The sequence below is a fragment of the Streptopelia decaocto genome (assembly GCF_964273445.1).
Source record: "Streptopelia decaocto genome assembly, chromosome: 10".
Classification (NCBI taxonomy): domain Eukaryota; kingdom Metazoa; phylum Chordata; class Aves; order Columbiformes; family Columbidae; genus Streptopelia; species Streptopelia decaocto.
Window position 1 is genome coordinate 4,276,218 of NC_138665.1, and position 21,375 is coordinate 4,297,592.

The following is a 21,375-nucleotide window of genomic DNA, read 5'->3' on the forward strand; positions in this document are numbered from 1 at the left end:
ACCCATCCCACGCCCAGCTGTGCATGTCCCACTGGGACCCCAGGGCTCCCCCAGCACCTGTCACCCGCTGGAAGGGCCCCAAGGGCGGCAGGACCCCAAAGGAAAGGTGAGCCCCAGCCAGCCCACCCATTCTCGCTCAGCTCACCCTGCTTATGCACCCATTGAATCCCGTCTCCATTTGACGAACTCCTTCCCACCCGTGCTGCCGTGACAACCTCCCACACAGGACTGGCTCTTTCTGAGAGGGAGGGGTGTTTGCTGTGTGCTCAGGGAACAGATTTTAATATCATTCGGAGCTTTTCAACAAATATTGGATTTTTATTCCAAATATGGGCTGAGCAGGCTAATTACCAAAAACCTACAAAATTAATGTAAGGGCCACAGTTTGATCTGAGGCAAATAAATATAAATGGTATTTATTTAATATTCCCCTGCCCTTTAAACAAGGAAAGTTTGCCATATTCAAGTAAAATAGCTAATTATAAAATAGCTGAAGCTGTGACCTATCACAGATGCTGCAGATTACACAAAGCAATTATAATATCACATCAGAATGGGTGCTTTAGATGGGGTTTTCCCCAGGGGCCAGGGCCGCGGCAGGGTGTGCTGGCTGGGTGTGCTGGCAGGCCTGCCCTCCACTCACCCCCCATCCACCCCTTCAGCCCCCTCTGTTCTTCCCCACAACCCTCAGATTTAGCCAATGGGGTCAATGGGAATGCCAGTGGCACTCCCTGCCACACCACCTGGCCGGCTCTGGACATAGTCCCTTTCTTTCACTGCTTTTCCCAGCCCTCTGGGACTCTCTGACCCTTTATTTCCACTCAAGGTCTCTGGCCTTCCCCCCATCATAAGCTGCACTCTGTATACAACTTTAAACATGCCTAAACCCTCACTGATGTCTCCACACACGCAGCTGAGTCCTTGCAGAAACCCACAGAGGGAAGGAGGACCAGCTTTCTGCTGGAAACTTTTCTTGTAGGAGAAAACCTTCCCATAGGAATGCACATGGCAAAGAGACTGTTCCTGTGGCCCCTTCCAGGCAATCAGGACATTGCGGAGCACATCTGCATTATCCCAGCTACAGCGTGTGCTTCCACAACGCACAGCGCTTCCCTTCTGGCTGCTGCAGTTCGCTGCTGCTGTATCCACAGGGGCAGGGTGAGCATCCCTCACCCCGCATCCCTCCTCCTCTCCCACGGCTGCTCGTGGGCCCCTGTAAGTGTGATGCTGCTCCTGCCAGCTCAGTGGCATTGCGGGTGAAGGACAAGCCCTCCTGCCAGGCCTTAAAGCTGAATTTTAAATGATTGTTTCAACTATGTTGCTACCAGTCCCCTGTTCTGTTTGCAATCACAGGATGTTCAGCGGCCCCAGGGTGACCTGTTCCTTTACCCAGCCAAAGCCCCTCTGGCCGTGGCAGCTCCCTGGGGACACGGCTGCACCCTCAACCAGCCAAAGCCTCGGCTCATCCGCACTCCAGCCTGTCCCAAGGACCGCAGTGACTTTGTTGGAAGTATTTCATCTTAGACTGCCCTAACGAGATAATTAAAAGCACCTGTGTATTTAGCGAGGTTACACACCTTTTTAGTAATTCTTCCTCACCTGTAATTTGCTGAGTAACTCTTACCCAATTCTCTTCCCAATTTCTCCGTGTCTTTCTTGCCCTGCGGGCCGGGGGTTCATAATCTTCTCCAATTCATTCAGAAATAACGTCTAATTAATAAGGACAAAGTTAATCAGAAGAGTTTTAATGATCAAGCTTTTCTTAATATTTAGTACTTTCAAATACAGCTACCAAGACAACACCCCTCTGCCCAAATCCCACATTACTGAAGACACAAACTGGCCTTCACAGAGCACGAGGGATGCTCAACTTCTGGTTCAAGTTCTCTTTCTCTGGATTATGTTTAAAACAAAACCCCACAATATTAGGAAGAGAAGTAAGCCTCTGTGTTTAACAGTATTAATACTCGATGCAAAAAAAGGATAGTTCTTCTATCGTTATAGTCAGCAAATATTCTATTAGCTACAGGTTTGCTTTCGTTAATGTTGAATCCATGCAAAAGATTTATTTCTAAACACTCCTAGGAATAAAACAAATTAATTTGCTTTGTGGGCAGTACCTGTAGGCCAAGATCATCTTCTGCAATTAAAAATCTGTCAAGTGACAAGTTCTTACAAAGTAGTGATTTTAAGCAGGCACGTGCTCCATCTCAGTCACATCGTCTGCTTTAGAGCCAACAGCATCATGGAGTCAGTCGTGGCAACAGCTCAGATCCTCAACATCTCTCACAACACCCATGCCCGTCGCCTCAGGCACAGACAGGGGCACGTTACACACTATTTTAAGCAGAGAAACAGGATTCTCAAAGGGGAAAAAAATGCTATACTGCAGTTATTTAAATAAGAGACTTTATGGTGTCAGCATAACATTTTCCCCATCGTCACATTTTTTGTGAATCATCAGTTGTTTAAACGACCAGTTAACCAATTCATGGCGAACTTTTATTGGGCTCAATACTGTTGAACACACTGTCAGTTTAGCACAGAAAGTACCTTGTTCTAAACAAGCACTGATCGAGCTCCACGGAAACACCAGCTCGAGCCAAACGCCACTGCCTGGCCCAGCCTGACCTGCTGCTGATGTACAGACAGACTCGTGTCCGTCACCAAAGAGCATCCCTCTGCAGAGAAATGACCCTGGGGCTCCTTGTGTGATTTTTCTGGACAAGGGGAAGAGCAGGAAAAAGCAATACAGGTGTGACACTCCATATAGAACAAAACAGTGTTGTTTAAACACAGCATATAGCAATTAACAGCTTAAAACAGGATTCATTTTTAATGTCACCCTTATTTCCTTGTGCACTTTTAAAGATCACATAAACAGAATATTGAATATTTAAATCTATTTAGCATGTTTCTCAGAGCAATCGTTAAAAATTAGTTTGTTCTGATAGAGCTGTATTTTATATACTTCCCCATGAGCAAACCCCCTTTCCTGAGCCTGTTCAATAAGGATTGATCTCCCCCTGTGAAGTTGATTTGTATCAATTTCACTGATAAGCAGCGATGAACCTCTTTCTGGGAAGACACGGCCAACAGAAAGCATTTATGGGAATCATTACTGCCACAACCATAGCACTTAGTGGAGGTTGAGCAGAATTAAGGCAGAGACCAGTACATGTGCGGGTGGCAGCGACACAGACCGTGACAGTCCCACGGGCAGAATGGATTTTCTGCTTGTCAATCTGAAAGTGTAACCTTGAAAAACACGGTCATCCTTTCCTGTTAGGGACCATAAAAATGAGAACACATTCCTTTATGTAATAATTCCAGTATTATAGCGACTGGAACACATTAGAGTCCTGGGAGAAGTTGTACCTGCAGGAAATGTGTCTTTGTTATCAAGATTACCACTTTACAGCATTTAAATCTTTCAGGCTACTTAGATCCCACACCTCGTCCAAGAAACTGCTCCTTAACTTGCATGACTTCATCTTTTAAAATAATTATTCAAATTAAAGGGACTATGATTATCTTTGTGTTCGCTGTGCCTTTTAAAAATAGAGGAAAGCTTCACTCCGGCCTTTGGGCAGCAGCTGCGACATCCCTCGCTGCTTCTGCTCACATTCTGCAGCTGCACGAGGACCGAGGCTGTAAGGCTTTTCAGTTCCGCTAATATTTCAGTGTTAATATCGTGAAACACCTCTCTCTGGCATCAGATCCTCTCCTCCACACCCCAACACAGTTTTATTGTGTTGATATTTAGAAGAAAGCAGATCCTTACCAAATGGAGACGGAAGACACAGTGAACACCCAGGCTGATCCAAAGGAACTACTCGGTGCAGTCTGATAGTACAATGCAACTGATTTGACATGGGAAGTGTGGTCTCCCCGTCCAGGTCACTGCTTCTCTCATAGCTGGTGCCTGCGAAGGACTCAGCTGGGCTCACCGACGGCTGTCTGTCTGTCCATTCCATGGGGCTCCAGGCAAATACAGGGGCAGATGTGCCCAAAGGTTCCAGTCCTGCAGGTCCTGGAGTGAGAACTGGCTGCAGAGAAACAGTCTGAGGGATGCACCATCTCCCAAACTTCACAGCAGCTCCTGCTTTCTGGTGGATACATACTCATCAGGTATTTAAACTACTGTACCCAGGCCAAAAAAGCTCAGCTTCTGGTAATACCGTTTTAATCATCAGATGGTAAACCACGTCTCTAGACAAGGCATTGGAATCTCCTCCAAAGAACCCAGATTTTCTAGTTTAAATACAGCAGAGATTTCTACTGAAGGAAAACCACACCTCTGGGGGACTGGGGGTGGAAATCAGGCATGAATAGGACCTGAAGACTTCCAGACCTGAAGATTTCTTACCCAGGTGACATTTGAGATGGCAGCTTCACCGAAGTGACCTACCATGCTGTGTCAGAAGTCAGGCAGAGTCCCTTTTTGGTCAGGTGTTAAAACTAAACTGTTTGACCTGAGTGCAGATATTTTCAAGAAACCCTAAGTCAGTCTAATTTGACTGAATTAGGAAATGGGGGTTGGAGGGAGGGAAGTGCCAGAGATTTTAATGAGCTTTGGATGAGGGACAAATGCCTCAAGATGTAAACTTGATGGAACCAGGAAGGCAAACCCTGAGCTTCTGGAAACCCCTGGAGCAGCGTTAACATGGTCAGGTAACCACTCTCTGCACCTGCGGGACACAAAACACCTCTCCCAATTCCCGCTAATACCCATTGTTCTTAACAATCCACAGCGCAATAAAGTGACCACACACAGAATGATTTACGACCCATTGAGAAAACTATTGTTTATTTAGAAAAAAGGTTACACTGGTAGAATTCAGCAGATAAAAAAATTCTTTTTCTTATTTTTTTTTTAAAAATGTCGTTGTGAAACTTCTCAGACTAAAGTTCAGCAATACAAAGCTCCTGTAGCTGTAATTGAAACTTAATTTATTTCATTTTTGAAGAGAGCATTTCCAATCAATCGAAAAACAACATGACAAACAAAAGGTGTGGCAAGGGACAACTGAGCACAGGTTTAGGTTGGGATGGAAGGGACAGGGTTCATTTTTTGTATCTTTAAACAAGTCAACGTTGTACACAATATACAAATAATCCCTAAGCATTGCATGAAAACAGTGCTCCCACTTACTTTGTTTTTTAGTCACTGATATTAAAAACAGGCCAAGTAATAAATAAAAACTGAGTTTAAATGAGGTAAATCCAAAAAGGTTCAGTAACTGTTTATTTGTGGTTTTCAAACATCTAAAAGAATGCATTTCAGATCGAAAGAATTACTAAACTCAGGCAGTATTTTCGACAACCTAAAGTGGAACTCTGTACACGAGACCTCATTTGCACTATGGCAACTGTTTGTTTGCAGCACATTGTGCTAAAATATGGAATAGGTAACACTTTCAGCCAGGTACTGAAAATAAATGTGTAAGAAACTAAGCAACAAGTTAAAATACAGTAATGTACAACTCAACAATTAAATCCTCAGCATGGGGAAATAAAGCAGAGAACTGAATAATTTAAGGAGATGCAGATGGGTCCTCTTCATTCACAAATTTCTGTGCAATCTATATTCTGGAAAACGCATTTCTGGTCACAGCTGGATATCTTCCCATTTTAATCTCACCTGCAAGGAAGGCACACACAATTGGAATTAGGTGTCGTTCAAGTGAAAACTGATCTCACAGCTGAGCATGTTACTCCATTTGCAATTCATAGAATGAGGGGGAAAACAAAACTATTGCATCAGTCATTCATTCCCTAACAGCAAGAACTATATTAATGCAAGCACTGCCTTGTAAGTAGTGAAATATCAATTTAAAGATACAAATAAGAAACAAGTAGTCGATTATGAAGGGAAGTAGTCTTGTAGGGGTACAACCCCCTCAAAATGTTACCATCTCTGAATTAGGCAAGAAATAAATGCAGTCAGACGTTGTGCATGAACAAGAATGTTATAAAAGATTTAACAAACAGGAACACAGGATTAGATTCCACAACAACTCATTTTTTTCATCCTTCACGAAGGGGTGTTGTCAGTATTGTAGGCCAGATGCTCCAGCTTAGTTCATTACACAGCTGGATGTGAATTTTCCTGTGCAACTGACATTCACCTAAGCATTTGTTGCTTAAATCATGATGTAGTCAGAAAAACACATTTGTGCTTTTCTAATTGATGACAACCCTCATTTTATATTGAATTGCTGGTCAAGGTAAAACTTCACATTTTATTACTACAGAAGCTGCAAGTCCTCAGTAGTGAGCTTCATCTACTAAGACTGTCCCCCCCCCCTTTTTTTTTCCCCTCAAAAGGAACATGTAAAGAAATGGGAAAAAAACGAGGTCCATCCACAGTGATCAGACAATAACAGCTATGAAGGATAGTCAAAAAAATTCTATTAAATCCTTTCCAAAGAATGCTCATAATTTCCAGTTTGGGAAGTGTTTACAGAAGCATCTTCTATTATTTCAAGCAGATCAAATAAATAGCACTCAGAAGCAATAACCAAACTCGCACCCTGTTTCCCAACACTCTCCAAAGAGGCACAGAATGACCATGGGCTTTGTCACACAAAACCCCTCCACACGTTTGCCCTCGGCTTCAGTGCCTGAACGAGCAACGGCATCAAGTGAAACTCTCGAGATGCTGTTTCCAATAATCCCTCTTTGGCTTTCTGAGGCCACAATCCACGGACAGAGACTTTTTTTAGAAGATAGCTCTGTCTGATAGCAAGAATTCAGCATTCAAATTTTGGGGTTTTGTTTGATTTGTTGGACTCTCATCAAAACACTCCTCTGTACGTGTTATATAAGCCATTCTATAACCCTTAGGCTTCTTGAAAAAGAATTCCCAACATCAAAGCATTTACACCTTTCAGGTTTGCTCTCTGTTGTTGCAGTTAGAAGCAAACCAGAGAATGTGGGACTATGTCATGGTGTCTCCTGACACCTGAAGTGGGCACAGCCAGCACAAGGAGCAATGCTCATCTGAGAGTCCACCGCCAACAGGTCACACTTCTGCCATGCATTATCACCGTAACTATTCTCAAACATGATACCTGTATAGTTGAATTTCACTAACGAGGCTGCAAGGATGCGCTCAGGATGCAGCTCTGCACCCCTCTGGGCAAACTGCTACAGGTTTTGACCACCCTCACAGGTAAAAGATCTTTTTCCTCTCCTGTATCTCTAAATGAAATTCACAGCAAATTTGTGAAAGGTTGCATCACTTTCTAGACCAGCCAAGAGAGTCATGAAAACATGGCAAATTTTCAGCCTCATTGATCTTTCTTCAATACAAGACAAAGCTGCACTTGTGTACTTAAAAATGGTGTCTTTCCCCTCTCTGTAACAGAAAACTCTTGCCTGCCTTATATGTTGTTCAGTAGTCAGAACAATATAACTCTATGAAAGCAAATAATCTCAAAGCACAATAATGTGACTGAATACAAAAAAATTGTTTCTACTTCATTTCTGCTTGTGTTCACTTTGAGTGCTCACAGAGTCTACAAACTGTTAACAGAAACAATTAATCAACTCTAAATAGAGAACAAATATGAAAATTATAAAACACTTGGACAATTTGTGAACAGAGAGAAAAGCCAAATTCCTTGATATTTGTGGAATACTATCAGTTATTTTCATGTTTACCCAACATACACATAAATTGTAATATGTAAAGCTGCACACTGCTTTATGTAGAAAGATTGGTAGCAGTGTGTGACTCAAATTGGGATGGTCAGGTGAACCAATTAAGCTCACTGGGGCACTTTCCTTCCCAAATAACTGCAAATGAAACATTCCAAGACCCTTAGATGGCTAGATGCAAAGAGGAGAAAACACCCATTGCCATTACCCTAAAACTTTAGTTAAGTTTCCACATATTGACACAGGTCTGAAAAAAATCAGAACACTGACATCTTCAAACAACAATTTATTTTTCTAAAAGCTCCAGTCTGAATACGGGTTACTTAAAATACTCTGAAGTTTCTTTTCTTTGTGCAAATAGTCAATGTCTCCATGCGCAAAGTTTTCCTTTGGCTTCTTCCTCCTCAAATCTGATCAGATAAAAGATTAAATAGAGATAATGAACTGACTTACTACGCTATACAGCTATTTGGTTTAAAAGCTACTGCTTTTTGCTAAAGATAAATAAGAACATATAAAACTTGAGTTTCCAATATATTAAGCAAGATATTCCTAATTAACTGGGAGATTATCAAGACAAATGACTATCAGATCACATGGATTCACCCCTGGTTTTGTATGGCAACCTTGCTTGGAAGAAGTGCCAAACATGGAACTACACCAAACACTGGTGAACGCCCCCATGTTAGTTTTGGTTTGGAGTTTTTTATTTTGGCCAAAAAAAAATGTGAGCATCTATACACTTCTTAGCTGATAATGGGGAAAAGTGTTTTTTTCCCTTGGATAAAATTAAGAAAAACAAACCAAACCCAAAACGACAGAAATCCCCCCCAAACCAACCAACCAACCCACCCACTCCTGAAAATCTCCCCAGAACACACAAACAAAATCAAAACCCCATGCTGGGTAATTTCAGCCCTTTCACACTTTGGCTGTTTTGTTTGTACATCCTTTATCAGTCAAAAGGAGTCACAGGAGATACAAGTCAAACAGAGTCAAAAAATTTTTACCTTGCTTAGAACAATCTTCATTATCTGTGCTTGTCTGAAGATTTATGAGTAGATTCAGTGTTAAGGAAAAAAAATATTTTACTACTATTATGAAAAAAAGCTAATTTCCTGTATTTTTCTGAAATGCTGATGTTTAAAAGGATATTGTTTCTTTTCTTCTTTGCCTCCAGTGCTGTCTCGTTTTTCTTTCTTTTCTGCTTTTTCTTTATCATGTCTTGATTCCTTTAAAAATACAGATGTGGGAAATAGTTTATTATAGTATACATTGTACAATCTGAGTAGAAGGATTATACATATTTAAAGTTATAACTGGCCACAGCTAAAATTAGTAATTGGGCAGAATGACAGTAATCAGCTTCTGAGATTCCTTTTAACAGTTCCATGGATAACCACTATCACTGAAAATTTACAACAACTGGAAAGTATTGTTTGGTGTTTTACAAATCTGACTATAATATACTTCCCTGTTCGCACAAATAACAGCTGACACACAGACTTGAAAATCTAAATACAAGCAGACTAGTTTATATGTAAATTAACCCTGTTTTCAATGTATCTCCTCACCAAACCAGTCTGCAAATATTGTAGATTCCTCAACATCTAAAGTATAAGTTCCGAATTTTTCTGGCTACTGCCAAAATGAACTGTTCCTCCAATTTATTCTGCCCGGAGTGACTGCTGAGCCACAAGATAGCAGAATTTTCAGAAGCGTTTCCCTACATATTCAGAATCTCTTCTTAATTTAGGCAATAAAGCAGCAATAAAACTTAAGTAAAAAATCCAAACGATTGGTTTGTTCTGTCAACAACAACAAAAACTAAATCAGCTAAATAAGAATAGCTTATTTTACCTTTTTGCTACCAGAGGAGCTCTTCTCCATCTTCTCTGCTTTAATTGAATCACCTTTCTCTTTTCCTGAAGATTTTGATTTGTTCTTCTCCTTCTCCTTTTCATTTAAGCGAGGGGAGTCAGAAGGACTTTCACTTTTGCTATGTTTTGAAGAACCAGCTAAAAACACAACAGAAAGCTGTAACTCACAAGTCAAAGCCTAATACTCACTCACACAAAACAAAATACCTACTTGTCCCGTTTTCCTCCTTGCGTCGTTTAGTGGAATCCTGTGGTACCTCTCGGTCACTGTTTGAATGATCCTGGCACCAAATACAATTATGCAGATATTAGCAGATGTAAACAGACTCCTGAAGTAGCACCTGCTCATAATGTTACTTTTGAGAACTAATTTTTGAATACTTAAAATGTAATTGGACTATTACATCTTGTGTAAAGTTTCCTGAGATTGGTTTTGAAGAGAGGAAGTTTTGAATACAGGACTGTAGCCCGACCTTTGAAAAAGTAACAGAACAAAAGAGAAACCACCCTGATACGGATCGCTTCTGCTTGGATAGGCTGTACAACCGATTACGGCTGCATGACTTCAAGCAGAAAGCTTCCCAAGTATATACCAACTTTCTAAACTAGTTCATAAAAATGTCACCAACCCTTTTTCGATCTTTCCTGTCCTTTTCATCTTTCTTCTCTCTCTCTCTGGATCTTTCCCTTGACTTGTCCAAATCTTTCTTCTCCACTTCTCTCTCCTTACTCTTGGACAGTGTTGGAGTAGTGTGGTTAATGTAGTGCTGTTAAATTAAGGCAATATCACCAAATATTAATATGTATTCCTAAGATGTGTAAATAAAACTCTAACATTACAGATCTAGCTCAAAGAGAAAAATTAAACATTAATACCTCACTAGCAAACAAAAGTGATTAAAGACACCTTCAAACCTGTCATCTATAATTTATTCTATAGCTTTGTTTTCTCAACACTGGAAATTCAAACACACTTCCTCTTAACTGAAACACTTATATTAAATACACACAATGTTGTTCACCAGTATTGTTTGATGCATCAGAACAAATCAGACAGGATATGTGGATTCCCAGCCTGACTTAACGCTTGCAGTCTTGCCTGGAATAAATGAAGGGAATCAGCTTTTAAACAGATTCTAGGCAATTTTTAATGAATAATCTTAATCCACAGAGTATTTAAGGCAATACTCTGAATAATGTGGGTTTTCATCTGAAGTAATACAGAATTTCACCTTCATCCTAAACTTCAAATGATAAAAGCAGACAGACATAAAAAAGAATTGGTTTTGCTCTGTAATCTGTTCTAGACTGCTGCTTCACTCTTTCTCTAACCAGTTTGGATAAGCTCTGTAAACCATACTAGTTTTACAAAGCTGAACATTTTTAATATAAACTGGGATTGCAGGGGAGGAGAACAGAAAATAAGTCAAAGTAATGTAAAATATAATATCTGACAAAGTTTAAATGCTATTTTATATATATATTTACTAGCGTATATATATATAAGGTAGCACATGTATCATATAAATACCAATGCATTACAGTAACTATATAACAGTATTTAAAAAGACAGAATTAGTTAGATCTTCTAAGAAATATTTTTCATAAAATACCAATAAGCACATTTGATATTAAACGCACCTTTCTTTGGTATTTTATACACTTAAGTTACAGCAACACAGAGATTTAAATCAGTATACTTTAATCTTTCCCCAGTTACACAAGCTATCAATTTTATTTAGGAAAAAAATAGTATATTTTAATGAAAATGTTGTATCTATTTCTTTCTAGAGAGACATCTTCCTGAAGAAGACACTAAAAGAAAGGTTAAGTGGAAAATTGGTTTAGAACAATCTAGAAATCACTTGAACCAAACCAAATACTGTTTCCAATAATTTTATTCTTTTAATTAAATTAATCCTGTCCTCCTCCAGTTCCAAAAAATGTTTAACTTACCAAAACCAGATGTTACTAGTCCTATGTTAAAAGTCACACTAACAACGTTCGGTCTCTTTTGCTTTTATTACTTGAGTGGAATTTTATCCTCCTACGCCAAAGACTGAACCTTCAATACTCCTTTTCACTAAATACTTTTCTTTCTGCTTTTTTCCCCCCCCACTCCTCTTTTCTTGTTAGATCTCCTACATTGCCATTCCACAAGTACATTTATCCTTTTCTGCTGTCAGCTTTTAACAGCGACTTGCAGCCCCACTCCGCTGTCTCCCAGAGATGCTTTCCATGGGAGAAAGCAACCTCACAGCCTTCTCTCCTGCTCTGTTTCCTAAGCTCACATGGCTGTTCATGATGGATTCCACTGCTCTTCTACCATCCCAACGCAGTTTTGGAAAACTGTGTCCCAACCCACCTCCCTTTACAAGAAAAGGCTCCATCAGCTTGCAGCTTGAAACCACACCAGCTCTGGAGCACTGCTGCACACTGTGTAACCTGGGCAAAGGCCCAAGCAAGAGTCACCACGCACCTAACTCAAGCCTGGCACCATTTATTTTATAACCTGCAATGTAAACCAACATTTCAATGGTCTGGCCCCAGAAACTGGACAAAGTCAGGAATCAATCCAGCCTGGAAGCATACAACAGCACTATGCTTCTACTAACTTTCAGTGGAAGCTGAACTCATAAATCTGACAGACTACTGAATATCCGCTCTTGCCACAAACAAGTACATGGCAGTAAAGAAGAACATTTAACTTGTCTTAAACCATGTATAGCAAACATTGTCAAGTGCCTTAAGTCTGTCAGAATGGCACAGAACAATGAAAATCAGTTCATTAAGTGAGAAAGAAGAGAAAACAGCATTTAGATGAGGAAGGAAAGGGCTGGACGCTTCCCATCCCCTGAGCCCTTAACAAACAATAAATCCATGAAGAGTCACACAACTGCAATACACTTCCAGCTCAGTCTATACCAGTGCATTGTAGTTCAATCTAAAAATAAACTTTTCAAATTCACTAGAAAAATAAAGCTGTTTGTTGATCATTTAATTACAAATAGCTCCACTGTCTGCTTGATTACCACCTCCATATGCTAATAAGTAAAAAAAATTAAAATTTAGCTTAACTAATGAAAGCTTCCATGAAGTTTCAATTAACCATTTGAACTTTGACTAATATAGTGAGGGAGGGAAAAAATGAGATTCTATAGACTACCATACACCCAACTTGAGAGATGTGAGCTCAAGACAAAGATTTTTAATTTCAAAAAATATAAATACACAAGATATCATTAAAATTATTTCTATATCATTTTTTGAAAGCACATTGATTCAATCTATAGACACTGTAATTTCATTAACTGTAAGAATCAAAGGATGCTTCCTATATACACTCTCCCTATAAGAAGGGGCAATGGGTACAACTTACTCCGGGGAGATTCCAGTTGGACACGAGAGGAAAATTTTGACAATGAGAACAATCAGCCATTGGAATGAATAATCTCCCCAGAGAAGTGGTGGAATCCCCAGCGTTGGACACTGTTAAGGTTCAGCTGGACAGGGTGCTGGGCCAGCTTGTCTAGACCAGGCTTTTGCCAGGCAAGCTTGGACCAAATGATCCTTGAGGTCCCTTCCAAGCTGGCACTCTGGTTCTATGAACTCTCGAGAACATCCTTTAGCGGACATTCTCATAAGGGACTGAACCTGAAGTGCGTCTACAGGACGCAAATGCAGAAAGATGATAATTCAGGAGGTTGTCTGATGTTCAGAAATATAGTACAACAGCACTAAACCATGAATACAACAATAGTAAGAGGAGAGAATGCTGATACTCCAGAGATATGTCTCATTCTTTGTTTTACATAAAACCAATTAAAACCAGTAGTTAAAATCCCCCTAACTATTATAAGAACTGTTTTAACTACTCTATTACCTCTTCAGCCAAATCAATGGCTTAATCATAAGGACATTTCTAGAAATCTACAGGTTTCAGAGAGGACCAGAAATGCTGACCCATAAAATCTCTGACAGAATGGTAAATTCAGGGGATTTTTTTTACTGCTTCCACATAATTATCCCTCTCTCCTGTACAGAGGTTCTATACAGCAAAAGAAAAATTCCCTCTATTACTACATCAGTTTTTATAGGAATGGAATTAGAATTTTCTGATGGGGTTTTCAAAAAGACCAAAAGTTAAGTTCTCTCTGCAACAAAATATGAAAGTAAACTTTGGCGGTTTCTAAAAGATTCAAACCTTTGCTGAAGAGTCCTTGAGTTCGTTGAGGTTGTCCTGTAGAAAATGAATGGAGATGACACGTAAGCTGGAATTGTTTTCAGAAACCAGAGGAACTTTGGGAAGCGTGGCCGTGCCCTTCAAACAAAAAACAGCTACTCCTTCTGGAACAAATCTTATGTTAATACTGTACAATGAATAAAGCTAGGAACTGAAATATATTTTAAAAACAAAGAAAAAGGGGGGAGGGGAAAAAAGACAGTCGTATCTATTCTCTAGACCAAATTATTAAGTAAACTACAAAATACGTTTATATCTAATTCTTCATAAAACAGTGAAAAACATTCTCCTGACAAGACAAAATATAAAGAAAAAATAGTCATGACTCTGAATACAGTTGAGCCAGGTTTAAAATGTATCTTCTCCACGTTCAGTTAAATGTGGTAGAAGTTGCTCTAGAATGACTTTACATTGCCATGTACAACAAAACAGGCAAGAACTGTCATTTTGAGTAGTTATCACTGTCACCTGCTTCCTCAAAACTAGCAACAGCTATTTGATTTCTCCAAAATTAGCCTAAATCTTTAAAGTAAAACTTACATAGAAAAATATGCACTCTGAAAAAAAAAAACAAAACCCAAAAACCACACACAGGAAAAAAAGAAAAGCTTGTTCTAAAGTTGGTAAGATGATGAAGTTTAAAGGCCCACATAATCCATCACAGTGCTCTTGATGAAGTATTAGTAACTTACAGTTTTAAACGTTCAACGTACTGCAAATTCAAAGATTCCATGAATATAGATGGTTTAGAAATAAAATAAATATGGAGCAAGGAATGGCTACCCTGAGTCTTCAAGTAGGCTACGCCCATGGTTTTGTGCTGCGCTTGAATGCTTGGGGTTTCTCTTTGCTGGGTAGGAGGCTCGGTTGCCACATCTGGTTTTATCGTAACGCAGGGCTCAACACGGTGGGAACCCATTGGACATAAACAAACCTCGAAGGGAAGGTACAACCGAAGCTGCATGCGCACTGAATATACACAACTACAGGAGAACTGATCACCAAGGAGACTTTAAAATGGAACTCCTTTCCAGACTCCTCCTTAGAAGGCACATATCGGTATGATGCTCATCAAGAAGCCTGATGAATTCAGAGGTATCGTACATCCCGTATCATCCAGGAATCTTCAGTGATACAGATTCTTCGATAGCAGCGCAGAAAAATACGCTCCACTCTGCTGCAAAGACTCATTTGCTTGTAGCTACCATTGCACTCCAAAAAAACTGACCGCTTAAAACAATGAGGCACTTCTGTGTAAAAATTCTTGCAATTTCCAAACACTATTTACAAAATTTGTGCTAGGTCCTTGAAGCATTATTCTGGATAATGAAAAATATTTTTATAGAAAAAAAAAGACAGTCCGCCAATAAAGACAAGGAATGCATTTTCTAATGCAACATAGAACCTCCAGTGGCTCCAGTGTATACTTGGCACAAAACTTGAAGGAAGTCGAACATTGGCATCCCAAACTCGTGAGCCTAACATGGGTGCTGCCTTCCTCAGGCTATACTAACCTTTACTGTTGAGGAATGTGACGGAGAAGAATGTGTATCAACTTTGCGGCGTTTTTGTTCTGAGGAAAGAACAGAAAAGCAGCATTATTAAAACACGTTTAACAGAGGATATTCTAATAACATGCCTTTCTGAAATACCGAAATACTTTAAGCTAAACTTCAAGTTTTACCACTATGTAAATATTTTCTTAAGCTATCTAGGGTTACCAGCATGCCTTGACCCTCTTTATGAAAGTTTGTAGGAAAAGTATAATGTGAACAAACTGCTGCAAAATTATGCTCATTTCAAACCTCCATTTCATGTGAGTCTGTACCTGAATTTCAGATTGGCTATGAAGACCTTGGAGAGGTGAACCCAATGAAAAGCATTACAAGCCTCCTTTACTTGGTTTGCCTTAAGGCAGTGCAAGTATAAAACTCAACATCGGCTTCAGATTACACATACTTAGAATATCAACATTAAGGATCTGTTAACCCTTAACGTAAGATGGAACTGATAAAGTTTCCTGTGTCTTTAAGGACAAAGGCCTACGTCTTCCACATACCCTTGTTTTCTTTCAAAGGTTATGATGAAACTCTCAGAGTTCGCTCCAGTTTTTTTGCATTAAATTTTTGCAAAATTTGCAAGGCCAGTTACATAAATATATTTTAATAAAAAACATTTAGACTTCTAGTAAAAATGACAGGTTATCAAAATGAGCACTCACTGAAGACACATGAAGTTCACGTATTCACACAGTTCACCTTTTGCAGATTTCCTGACTACCTACTTTAGGCACTAACTGTATTTAAAAGCTGATGCCAAAATGCCATCTATTATATAGCAATTTCTTCTCACCATCTCTAACATTTTTTTGTAATTCAGTGATTTTTTCCAGTGACACATTCTATTATTCTAGACAAGAAAAGAAATTAAGTATGTAAACTTACCCCTTTCAGATTCTGATGTTTCTGATCTGGGAACAGGTGACTTCAAGGACCCAGCTACTGGCATCTTTTCTCCTCCTTTAGCATTTTCCTTGGATTTCATTTCCTTTGCTACATCTTTTTCTCTGGATGGCTCCTTTTCTCTCTCCTTTTCTACGGTTGACTTGGACTCAACGATGGTAACAATTGTCTTGGATTTCTCTTCTTTTGAAGCTTTTTCTTCTTTCTTGACTTTTTCCTTCTCTTTTTCAGATTTTGGTGTTTTCTCCTTGATCTCTCTTACTTTATCATCTTTGTTTGCCCGTTCTTCCTTTGGTTTATCTTTCCCATCCTTCCCAAGTGCCTTCATCTCTGGAGTGGCAGCTGGAGTCTTGTCTTTTTTTTCTTTATCTTTTTCCTTCCCACTTTTTTCTTTATCATCCTTCTCTTTAATAATTTTGCTGTACCAAAAATAAAAAGGCCAGTTAGCAGGAATACAAACCCAGTTCTAATTTTATCACAAAAGTTTTACTTCAGATGGCTTGATAGAACGTCCTGAAGCAGTCAGGGCCAGATTTCAGGTGTGCTGTCTCTTTGTCAGAGCAGCAAAAAGCAAACATTCTCATTTGTTTTACCTTTATCCAGCTAAAATGGAAGGCATTTAACAACAGATTCAGATCAGTACCACTGTATATTTTGGAAGAAATAATCTCACTTATTTAACTTTGAAGAAATGGAAACAATTTCTATGGACACTGAATGTAAAAAAGAAAATCCAGGTTCATTTCAAGTGTATTCTATGGTTTGGAAGGAAGAAAACAGAGAATGCTAAAGAGTGCTTTTCCTTACCTATTAGAAGCACTGTTTCCATTGCTTGTTGTCACCTTTGGTGCAGCGTTGACAGTTTTATTAGTAACTTTCACCACACCTTGAGACTTCTCCTTTAGTTTATCTGCTTTAAAAAGGAGAACGTCTTTATTTCAACAAGTTAATATACATCCTATCAGTTAAAATAATACAAATACCTAAACATATGCATGTAAGATCATGCGTAGCTAACAGTTTAAACAGGTAACTAAATGCAGAACACCCTCTCCCAAAAAGCAACTAAAGAACACACACTGACTCTATTCTGCACCAAAGTTTAATGAACTGAATTTTGATAGAATAGCCTGTAACGTCCGAAGAATTCTACTTAAAAATAAATAAAGAATAATCATAGGTTTGTTTACCAGTCTCCTCAGTATTGCCTTCGTCCAGTTTAACTGTATTTATTGTGAGAGATGTAGGCATCCCAGCACCACCCGGCCCATTTTGCACTGTTGCAGCTACAGCATTCCTGGCAGGTGGGTCTTTGTGGTGGAATTCATTTTCAGGTATCATGAAAGGCTTCCTACTTTTCAACTGCCCAGAATAGCTGCAAGTCGCACAGATTGTTAAATATGCACAAACATAAAGCAAAACATGGGTTGAATTTTAAATGAGGACATAATCTAACAGTTCATATGTTATTTGTTTCACAGTTTTTCCCAACTGATATGCAGTTTCTTCCCCTCTATCGATGAGCTCAAAAAGAAAAAAACTAAAGACACAACAAAACCAAACAACACAGGAAAAAAATAAATCAAAACACGCACAAACACCAAGAAAACAAACCAACCAACCCACTAGACACAGAAGCAGCCCTACTTCCACTCCTCCACCAGCACACACGCACCTGCTGGACACACAGAACAAACAGCCCACTGACAAAACTTCAAACTATTAGGGCAACTACCCCTCAAGCACACACGGACGAGTCTGCATTCATCACAGAAAGATGTCAAACATAACTAAGCATTTTAGTTTAGCATTTCAGAATCACACAAACTTCCAAAATCTAAGCGGTCTTCATCAATAGCCCTTGGCTTTCTTCATTTAACTCTCCCTCCTATCTACTTGCTGCTCTACTATTCCTCTAAAATTAAGCTATGCTCTTGTGAGTGGAAATCTTTACTAGTTAAAGTGTCTTGTAAAGGAAATTAGTGATCATCCAGCACAAAATGAAAGTTTTCATTCACACTGCCAGCCCTGAGATGCAGGATAGTGAAATCTTCTGTGATAAGGTAAAAATCAAACGTTAGGACTGTAACAGTTCCGAGTCCTTAGAAGCTTTTCATGATCCACTTTTAACCACTTTCTTAAAGTAAGGTGTTGTTACCCCATAGCCAACGCATATAGATCAGGTCTCTTCTCTTTCTCTTCCTGACATATCTTGTGTACTCTTCTTTCCAAGGCTTGGCCCAGGTTCAGCACTTTGGGATACCACGGAAGGATTTTGGTCAGCACAATCAGGATATTTCTGATATGTGTATATTCACCTGTTTCAAGGCAGTGCACAGAAGCCTAGAACACAAATTAACTCTAATGAAGTTGGGTTGTTTTGTTAGAGCTTTCAAAACCTTAAGTTTTTCAGCTTCTTTATTTACCTTAGTTAGTTTATAGTGCCATTTGTGTACCACGTGTCTAAAATTCTCATAATCCAATTGATCAGCTTTATTTCCACCATCGAATCCAGTTGCCCGCAATATAGTAAGGAAGCCTGGATAATTGCCACATTCCTAAATGCACATAAAGGAAAAAAAAGTATTTTCTGAGAAGCACAAAACCAGTAATTCTGCAAAATTTAATATAAATGAAGCACTTTCTCACTGATTCCGCTGAAGACCAAGACATGATCACACTTAGCTAGAATTGCACGCACACTTTTTTTAAAAGCTTATTTATGTTGCAATCTTAGCTGTGGGTGAGAGAAAAGATTATTTGCAATTTAACTATTATAACTTTTGCAAGGAGTATTATTAGAGTTTCTATACGCTTCCTAAATGATCCTCAAGACAAGTTCTGAGAAAATCAGAAATGTAAGGGGTTTTTTTTATCCACTATATATTTTGACACTATACAAAATTACTTCTATTAAAACAACATGAATTAATAAAACTCAATTCTAAGATTATGTCACCAGAAAAATTCAACCACAGAGTGTTTTTAAACCGAACTAACAGTTTCATTAAATCCATTTTTATTTGGTTGAATTACAAAAGTGGCCACTGCATATTCTCATGAGCAAACTCATTTTAATAACTTCACGTACCTTTTCATATATGACTCTGTCACTGTGCCATCTGGTCACAGTCTCCAGCATACAGCATAAAAACCTGCCATATCTACTGGCTTCGTTTTCAGTGCAACTTGCAACTGTATATATAATATCAGAGAAAACCTGTGAATAGCAGTAATAATGTTAGTGAATTTATGGAATTAGAAAAGCAACAAGAATTTCAAATTTCTTTCATCTAAACCACCACTACACTGGATTCTACATATAAAGGAGATCTCTTATACTCAGTTTTCAAGACTCTATTACCCAGCTGTTGGTGCTTCACACTTGGCCCAGAATCTAAGCACTGCACATAGCTGTTGCTGACACAGTTTTCCATAAAGCTTGTTTTGTTTTCAAGTTAATAGTTTATTTGAGCAGGTAGACATAAACACCTAGCCAAGCTGGGTTCTTCTCCTGGCTGTAGAAATGCAGACAACTGGAAGGCTGCAAAGCCTGAATGCAACTCCTGTGACTGCTAATGACTGCTCTGAAACTCCAGTCTCATGGATAAATCAAAACCAAAAGTTCTTGAAAATAATCCCCTGAACCTCTAGGAAAACTTGGTTTGTAGAATCTAGAGTACAAAAGGGAACTTTTGGTTTTCATAGATCCTAGAATTAAACATCGGTCATGATTTTCTTTAACACTTTTGGGAGCCAGGGAGGATACTAGTTTTTCATGCTCATAATAGTAATTAACTACACACACGGAGTGCCAGCTACTTACTCTGTCATAACATAGAAGTGTGGAGAAGTTGGGTGTTTTCTGCTGATGCACCAGTTCCACAAAGTGAGCACAATAAACTGCATCGATTGCCGAAAAAATGCATCGAGGAAATATACATAACTGCAAAAATTTGGTGATAGTCTCGTTTTTGGTAGACTCTTCAAATACAAAGAAGTTGAGAGAAAAAGAAAGAAGGAAGAAAGGCAGTTAATGGGTTAATACTCAACTACTCACTTCCCAATTATTTCAGTATTGCAAATGTATATTGTCGAGTTTGTACATTAGGTTGCTTGTATTCCAGACGTGTCTTTGGCACTGCTCAGAAGAAGTCAAAATAAGCTTAACAGTTCGAACATGGGGGGACGGTAGAGGGTGGCTGTAGCAAATGTTTTATTTCTTCCTGTGGAAATTCTTCTATTACACAACGCAGGAGGGGAGGAGGAAGGTCAGAAAAAAAACTTTGCTGTACTTCTCCACCTGCTCAAATTCTGCACATTAGCGAAAGGAATACCATCTGCTATTTATCTACAACACTTGTTTCTCCTTTCTTGATGGGGTCAAGTTTCAGCTCTGTTTCCTTAGAAATAGAAGAACAAGCTGTCTACGTAGAATCCCTTAACAATCATTTTTCCAATCAACCAACCAACCAGAGCAACAGTTTTCAGCACACCACTGTCCCAATACACACACATTTTACGCAAGTTTCATTCTAACACTGAGTTAAAGACTGCACTGAATGCTCAACAGTTACCCCTTCCATTTGGCCAACCACTGGCTGGGTAACACAACAGCCAAACACACGCCCAAACTGATCCTGCAGCAGCTCGTGTCCAGTTAACAATGAGCACAAAAACAAGCTTGGAGTGACGTACAGCACACAAAAGGAAGGTAGGAAGAATATAAACACAAGGATGAAAGCACAGAACTCAAGACTGTGAATGGGTGCCTTCCGAGGAAAGCCAGACATCATCCTCATGATGGCAACTGGTGGTTTTGCACTGGGATGCTTGCATGGGCTGCAGGGCACAAGTCACAAGACCCAGGATTTACTCACTTTGATTCTGTGATGCTCATAGAACAAAGACTGTTCCAGAAAGGACTATTAGCTTTTACTTAACTAAAAATCTCATGTTGACTTTATTTCATTTCAGTATCTACCCCTCAAAGGTTATAACAAGCCTTTGACACTTAAAAAAACAAAACAAAACCACCAAGAGAATCACAGCTCATAGAACAATCAAGTGTATAAGTTTTACTTCAAAAATGCAAAAGTAAAGCAAGTAAACAGCCAGTCAGAAT

At 39.2% G+C, this 21,375-nt stretch overlaps 1 protein-coding gene across 9 annotated transcripts in view; it reads right to left on the reverse strand.

The window, feature by feature from the left end:
* Positions 1-5,231: 5,231 nt before the first annotated feature.
* The window catches only part of THOC2 (THO complex subunit 2), a 45,117-nt gene continuing 28,973 nt past the window's right edge, over positions 5,232-21,375 (reverse strand). For 2 of the 9 annotated variants that reach the window (XM_082061947.1, XM_082061945.1), the window contains 15 exons: positions 20,077-20,234; positions 19,342-19,470; positions 18,677-18,808; positions 18,409-18,593; positions 17,441-17,625; positions 17,058-17,160; positions 16,233-16,669; positions 15,303-15,361; positions 13,750-13,866; positions 10,175-10,312; positions 9,757-9,826; positions 9,526-9,683; positions 8,821-8,897; positions 8,676-8,723; positions 5,232-5,644 (listed from right to left, as the gene is read on the reverse strand). In XM_082061947.1, coding sequence (XP_081918073.1) covers positions 8,696-8,723; positions 8,821-8,897; positions 9,526-9,683; positions 9,757-9,826; positions 10,175-10,312; positions 13,750-13,866; positions 15,303-15,361; positions 16,233-16,669; positions 17,058-17,160; positions 17,441-17,625; positions 18,409-18,593; positions 18,677-18,808; positions 19,342-19,470; positions 20,077-20,234 — 1,976 coding nt within the window. In that variant the 3' untranslated portion in view covers positions 5,232-5,644; positions 8,676-8,695. Of the gene's footprint in view, positions 5,645-8,675; positions 8,724-8,820; positions 8,898-9,525; positions 9,684-9,756; positions 9,827-10,174; positions 10,313-13,749; positions 13,867-14,571; positions 15,362-16,232; positions 16,670-17,057; positions 17,164-17,440; positions 17,626-18,408; positions 18,594-18,676; positions 18,809-19,341; positions 19,471-20,076; positions 20,235-21,375 lie in introns of those variants that run through there. The other 7 variants (XM_082061946.1, XM_082061944.1, XM_082061951.1 and 4 more) reach the window with 4 other exon arrangements.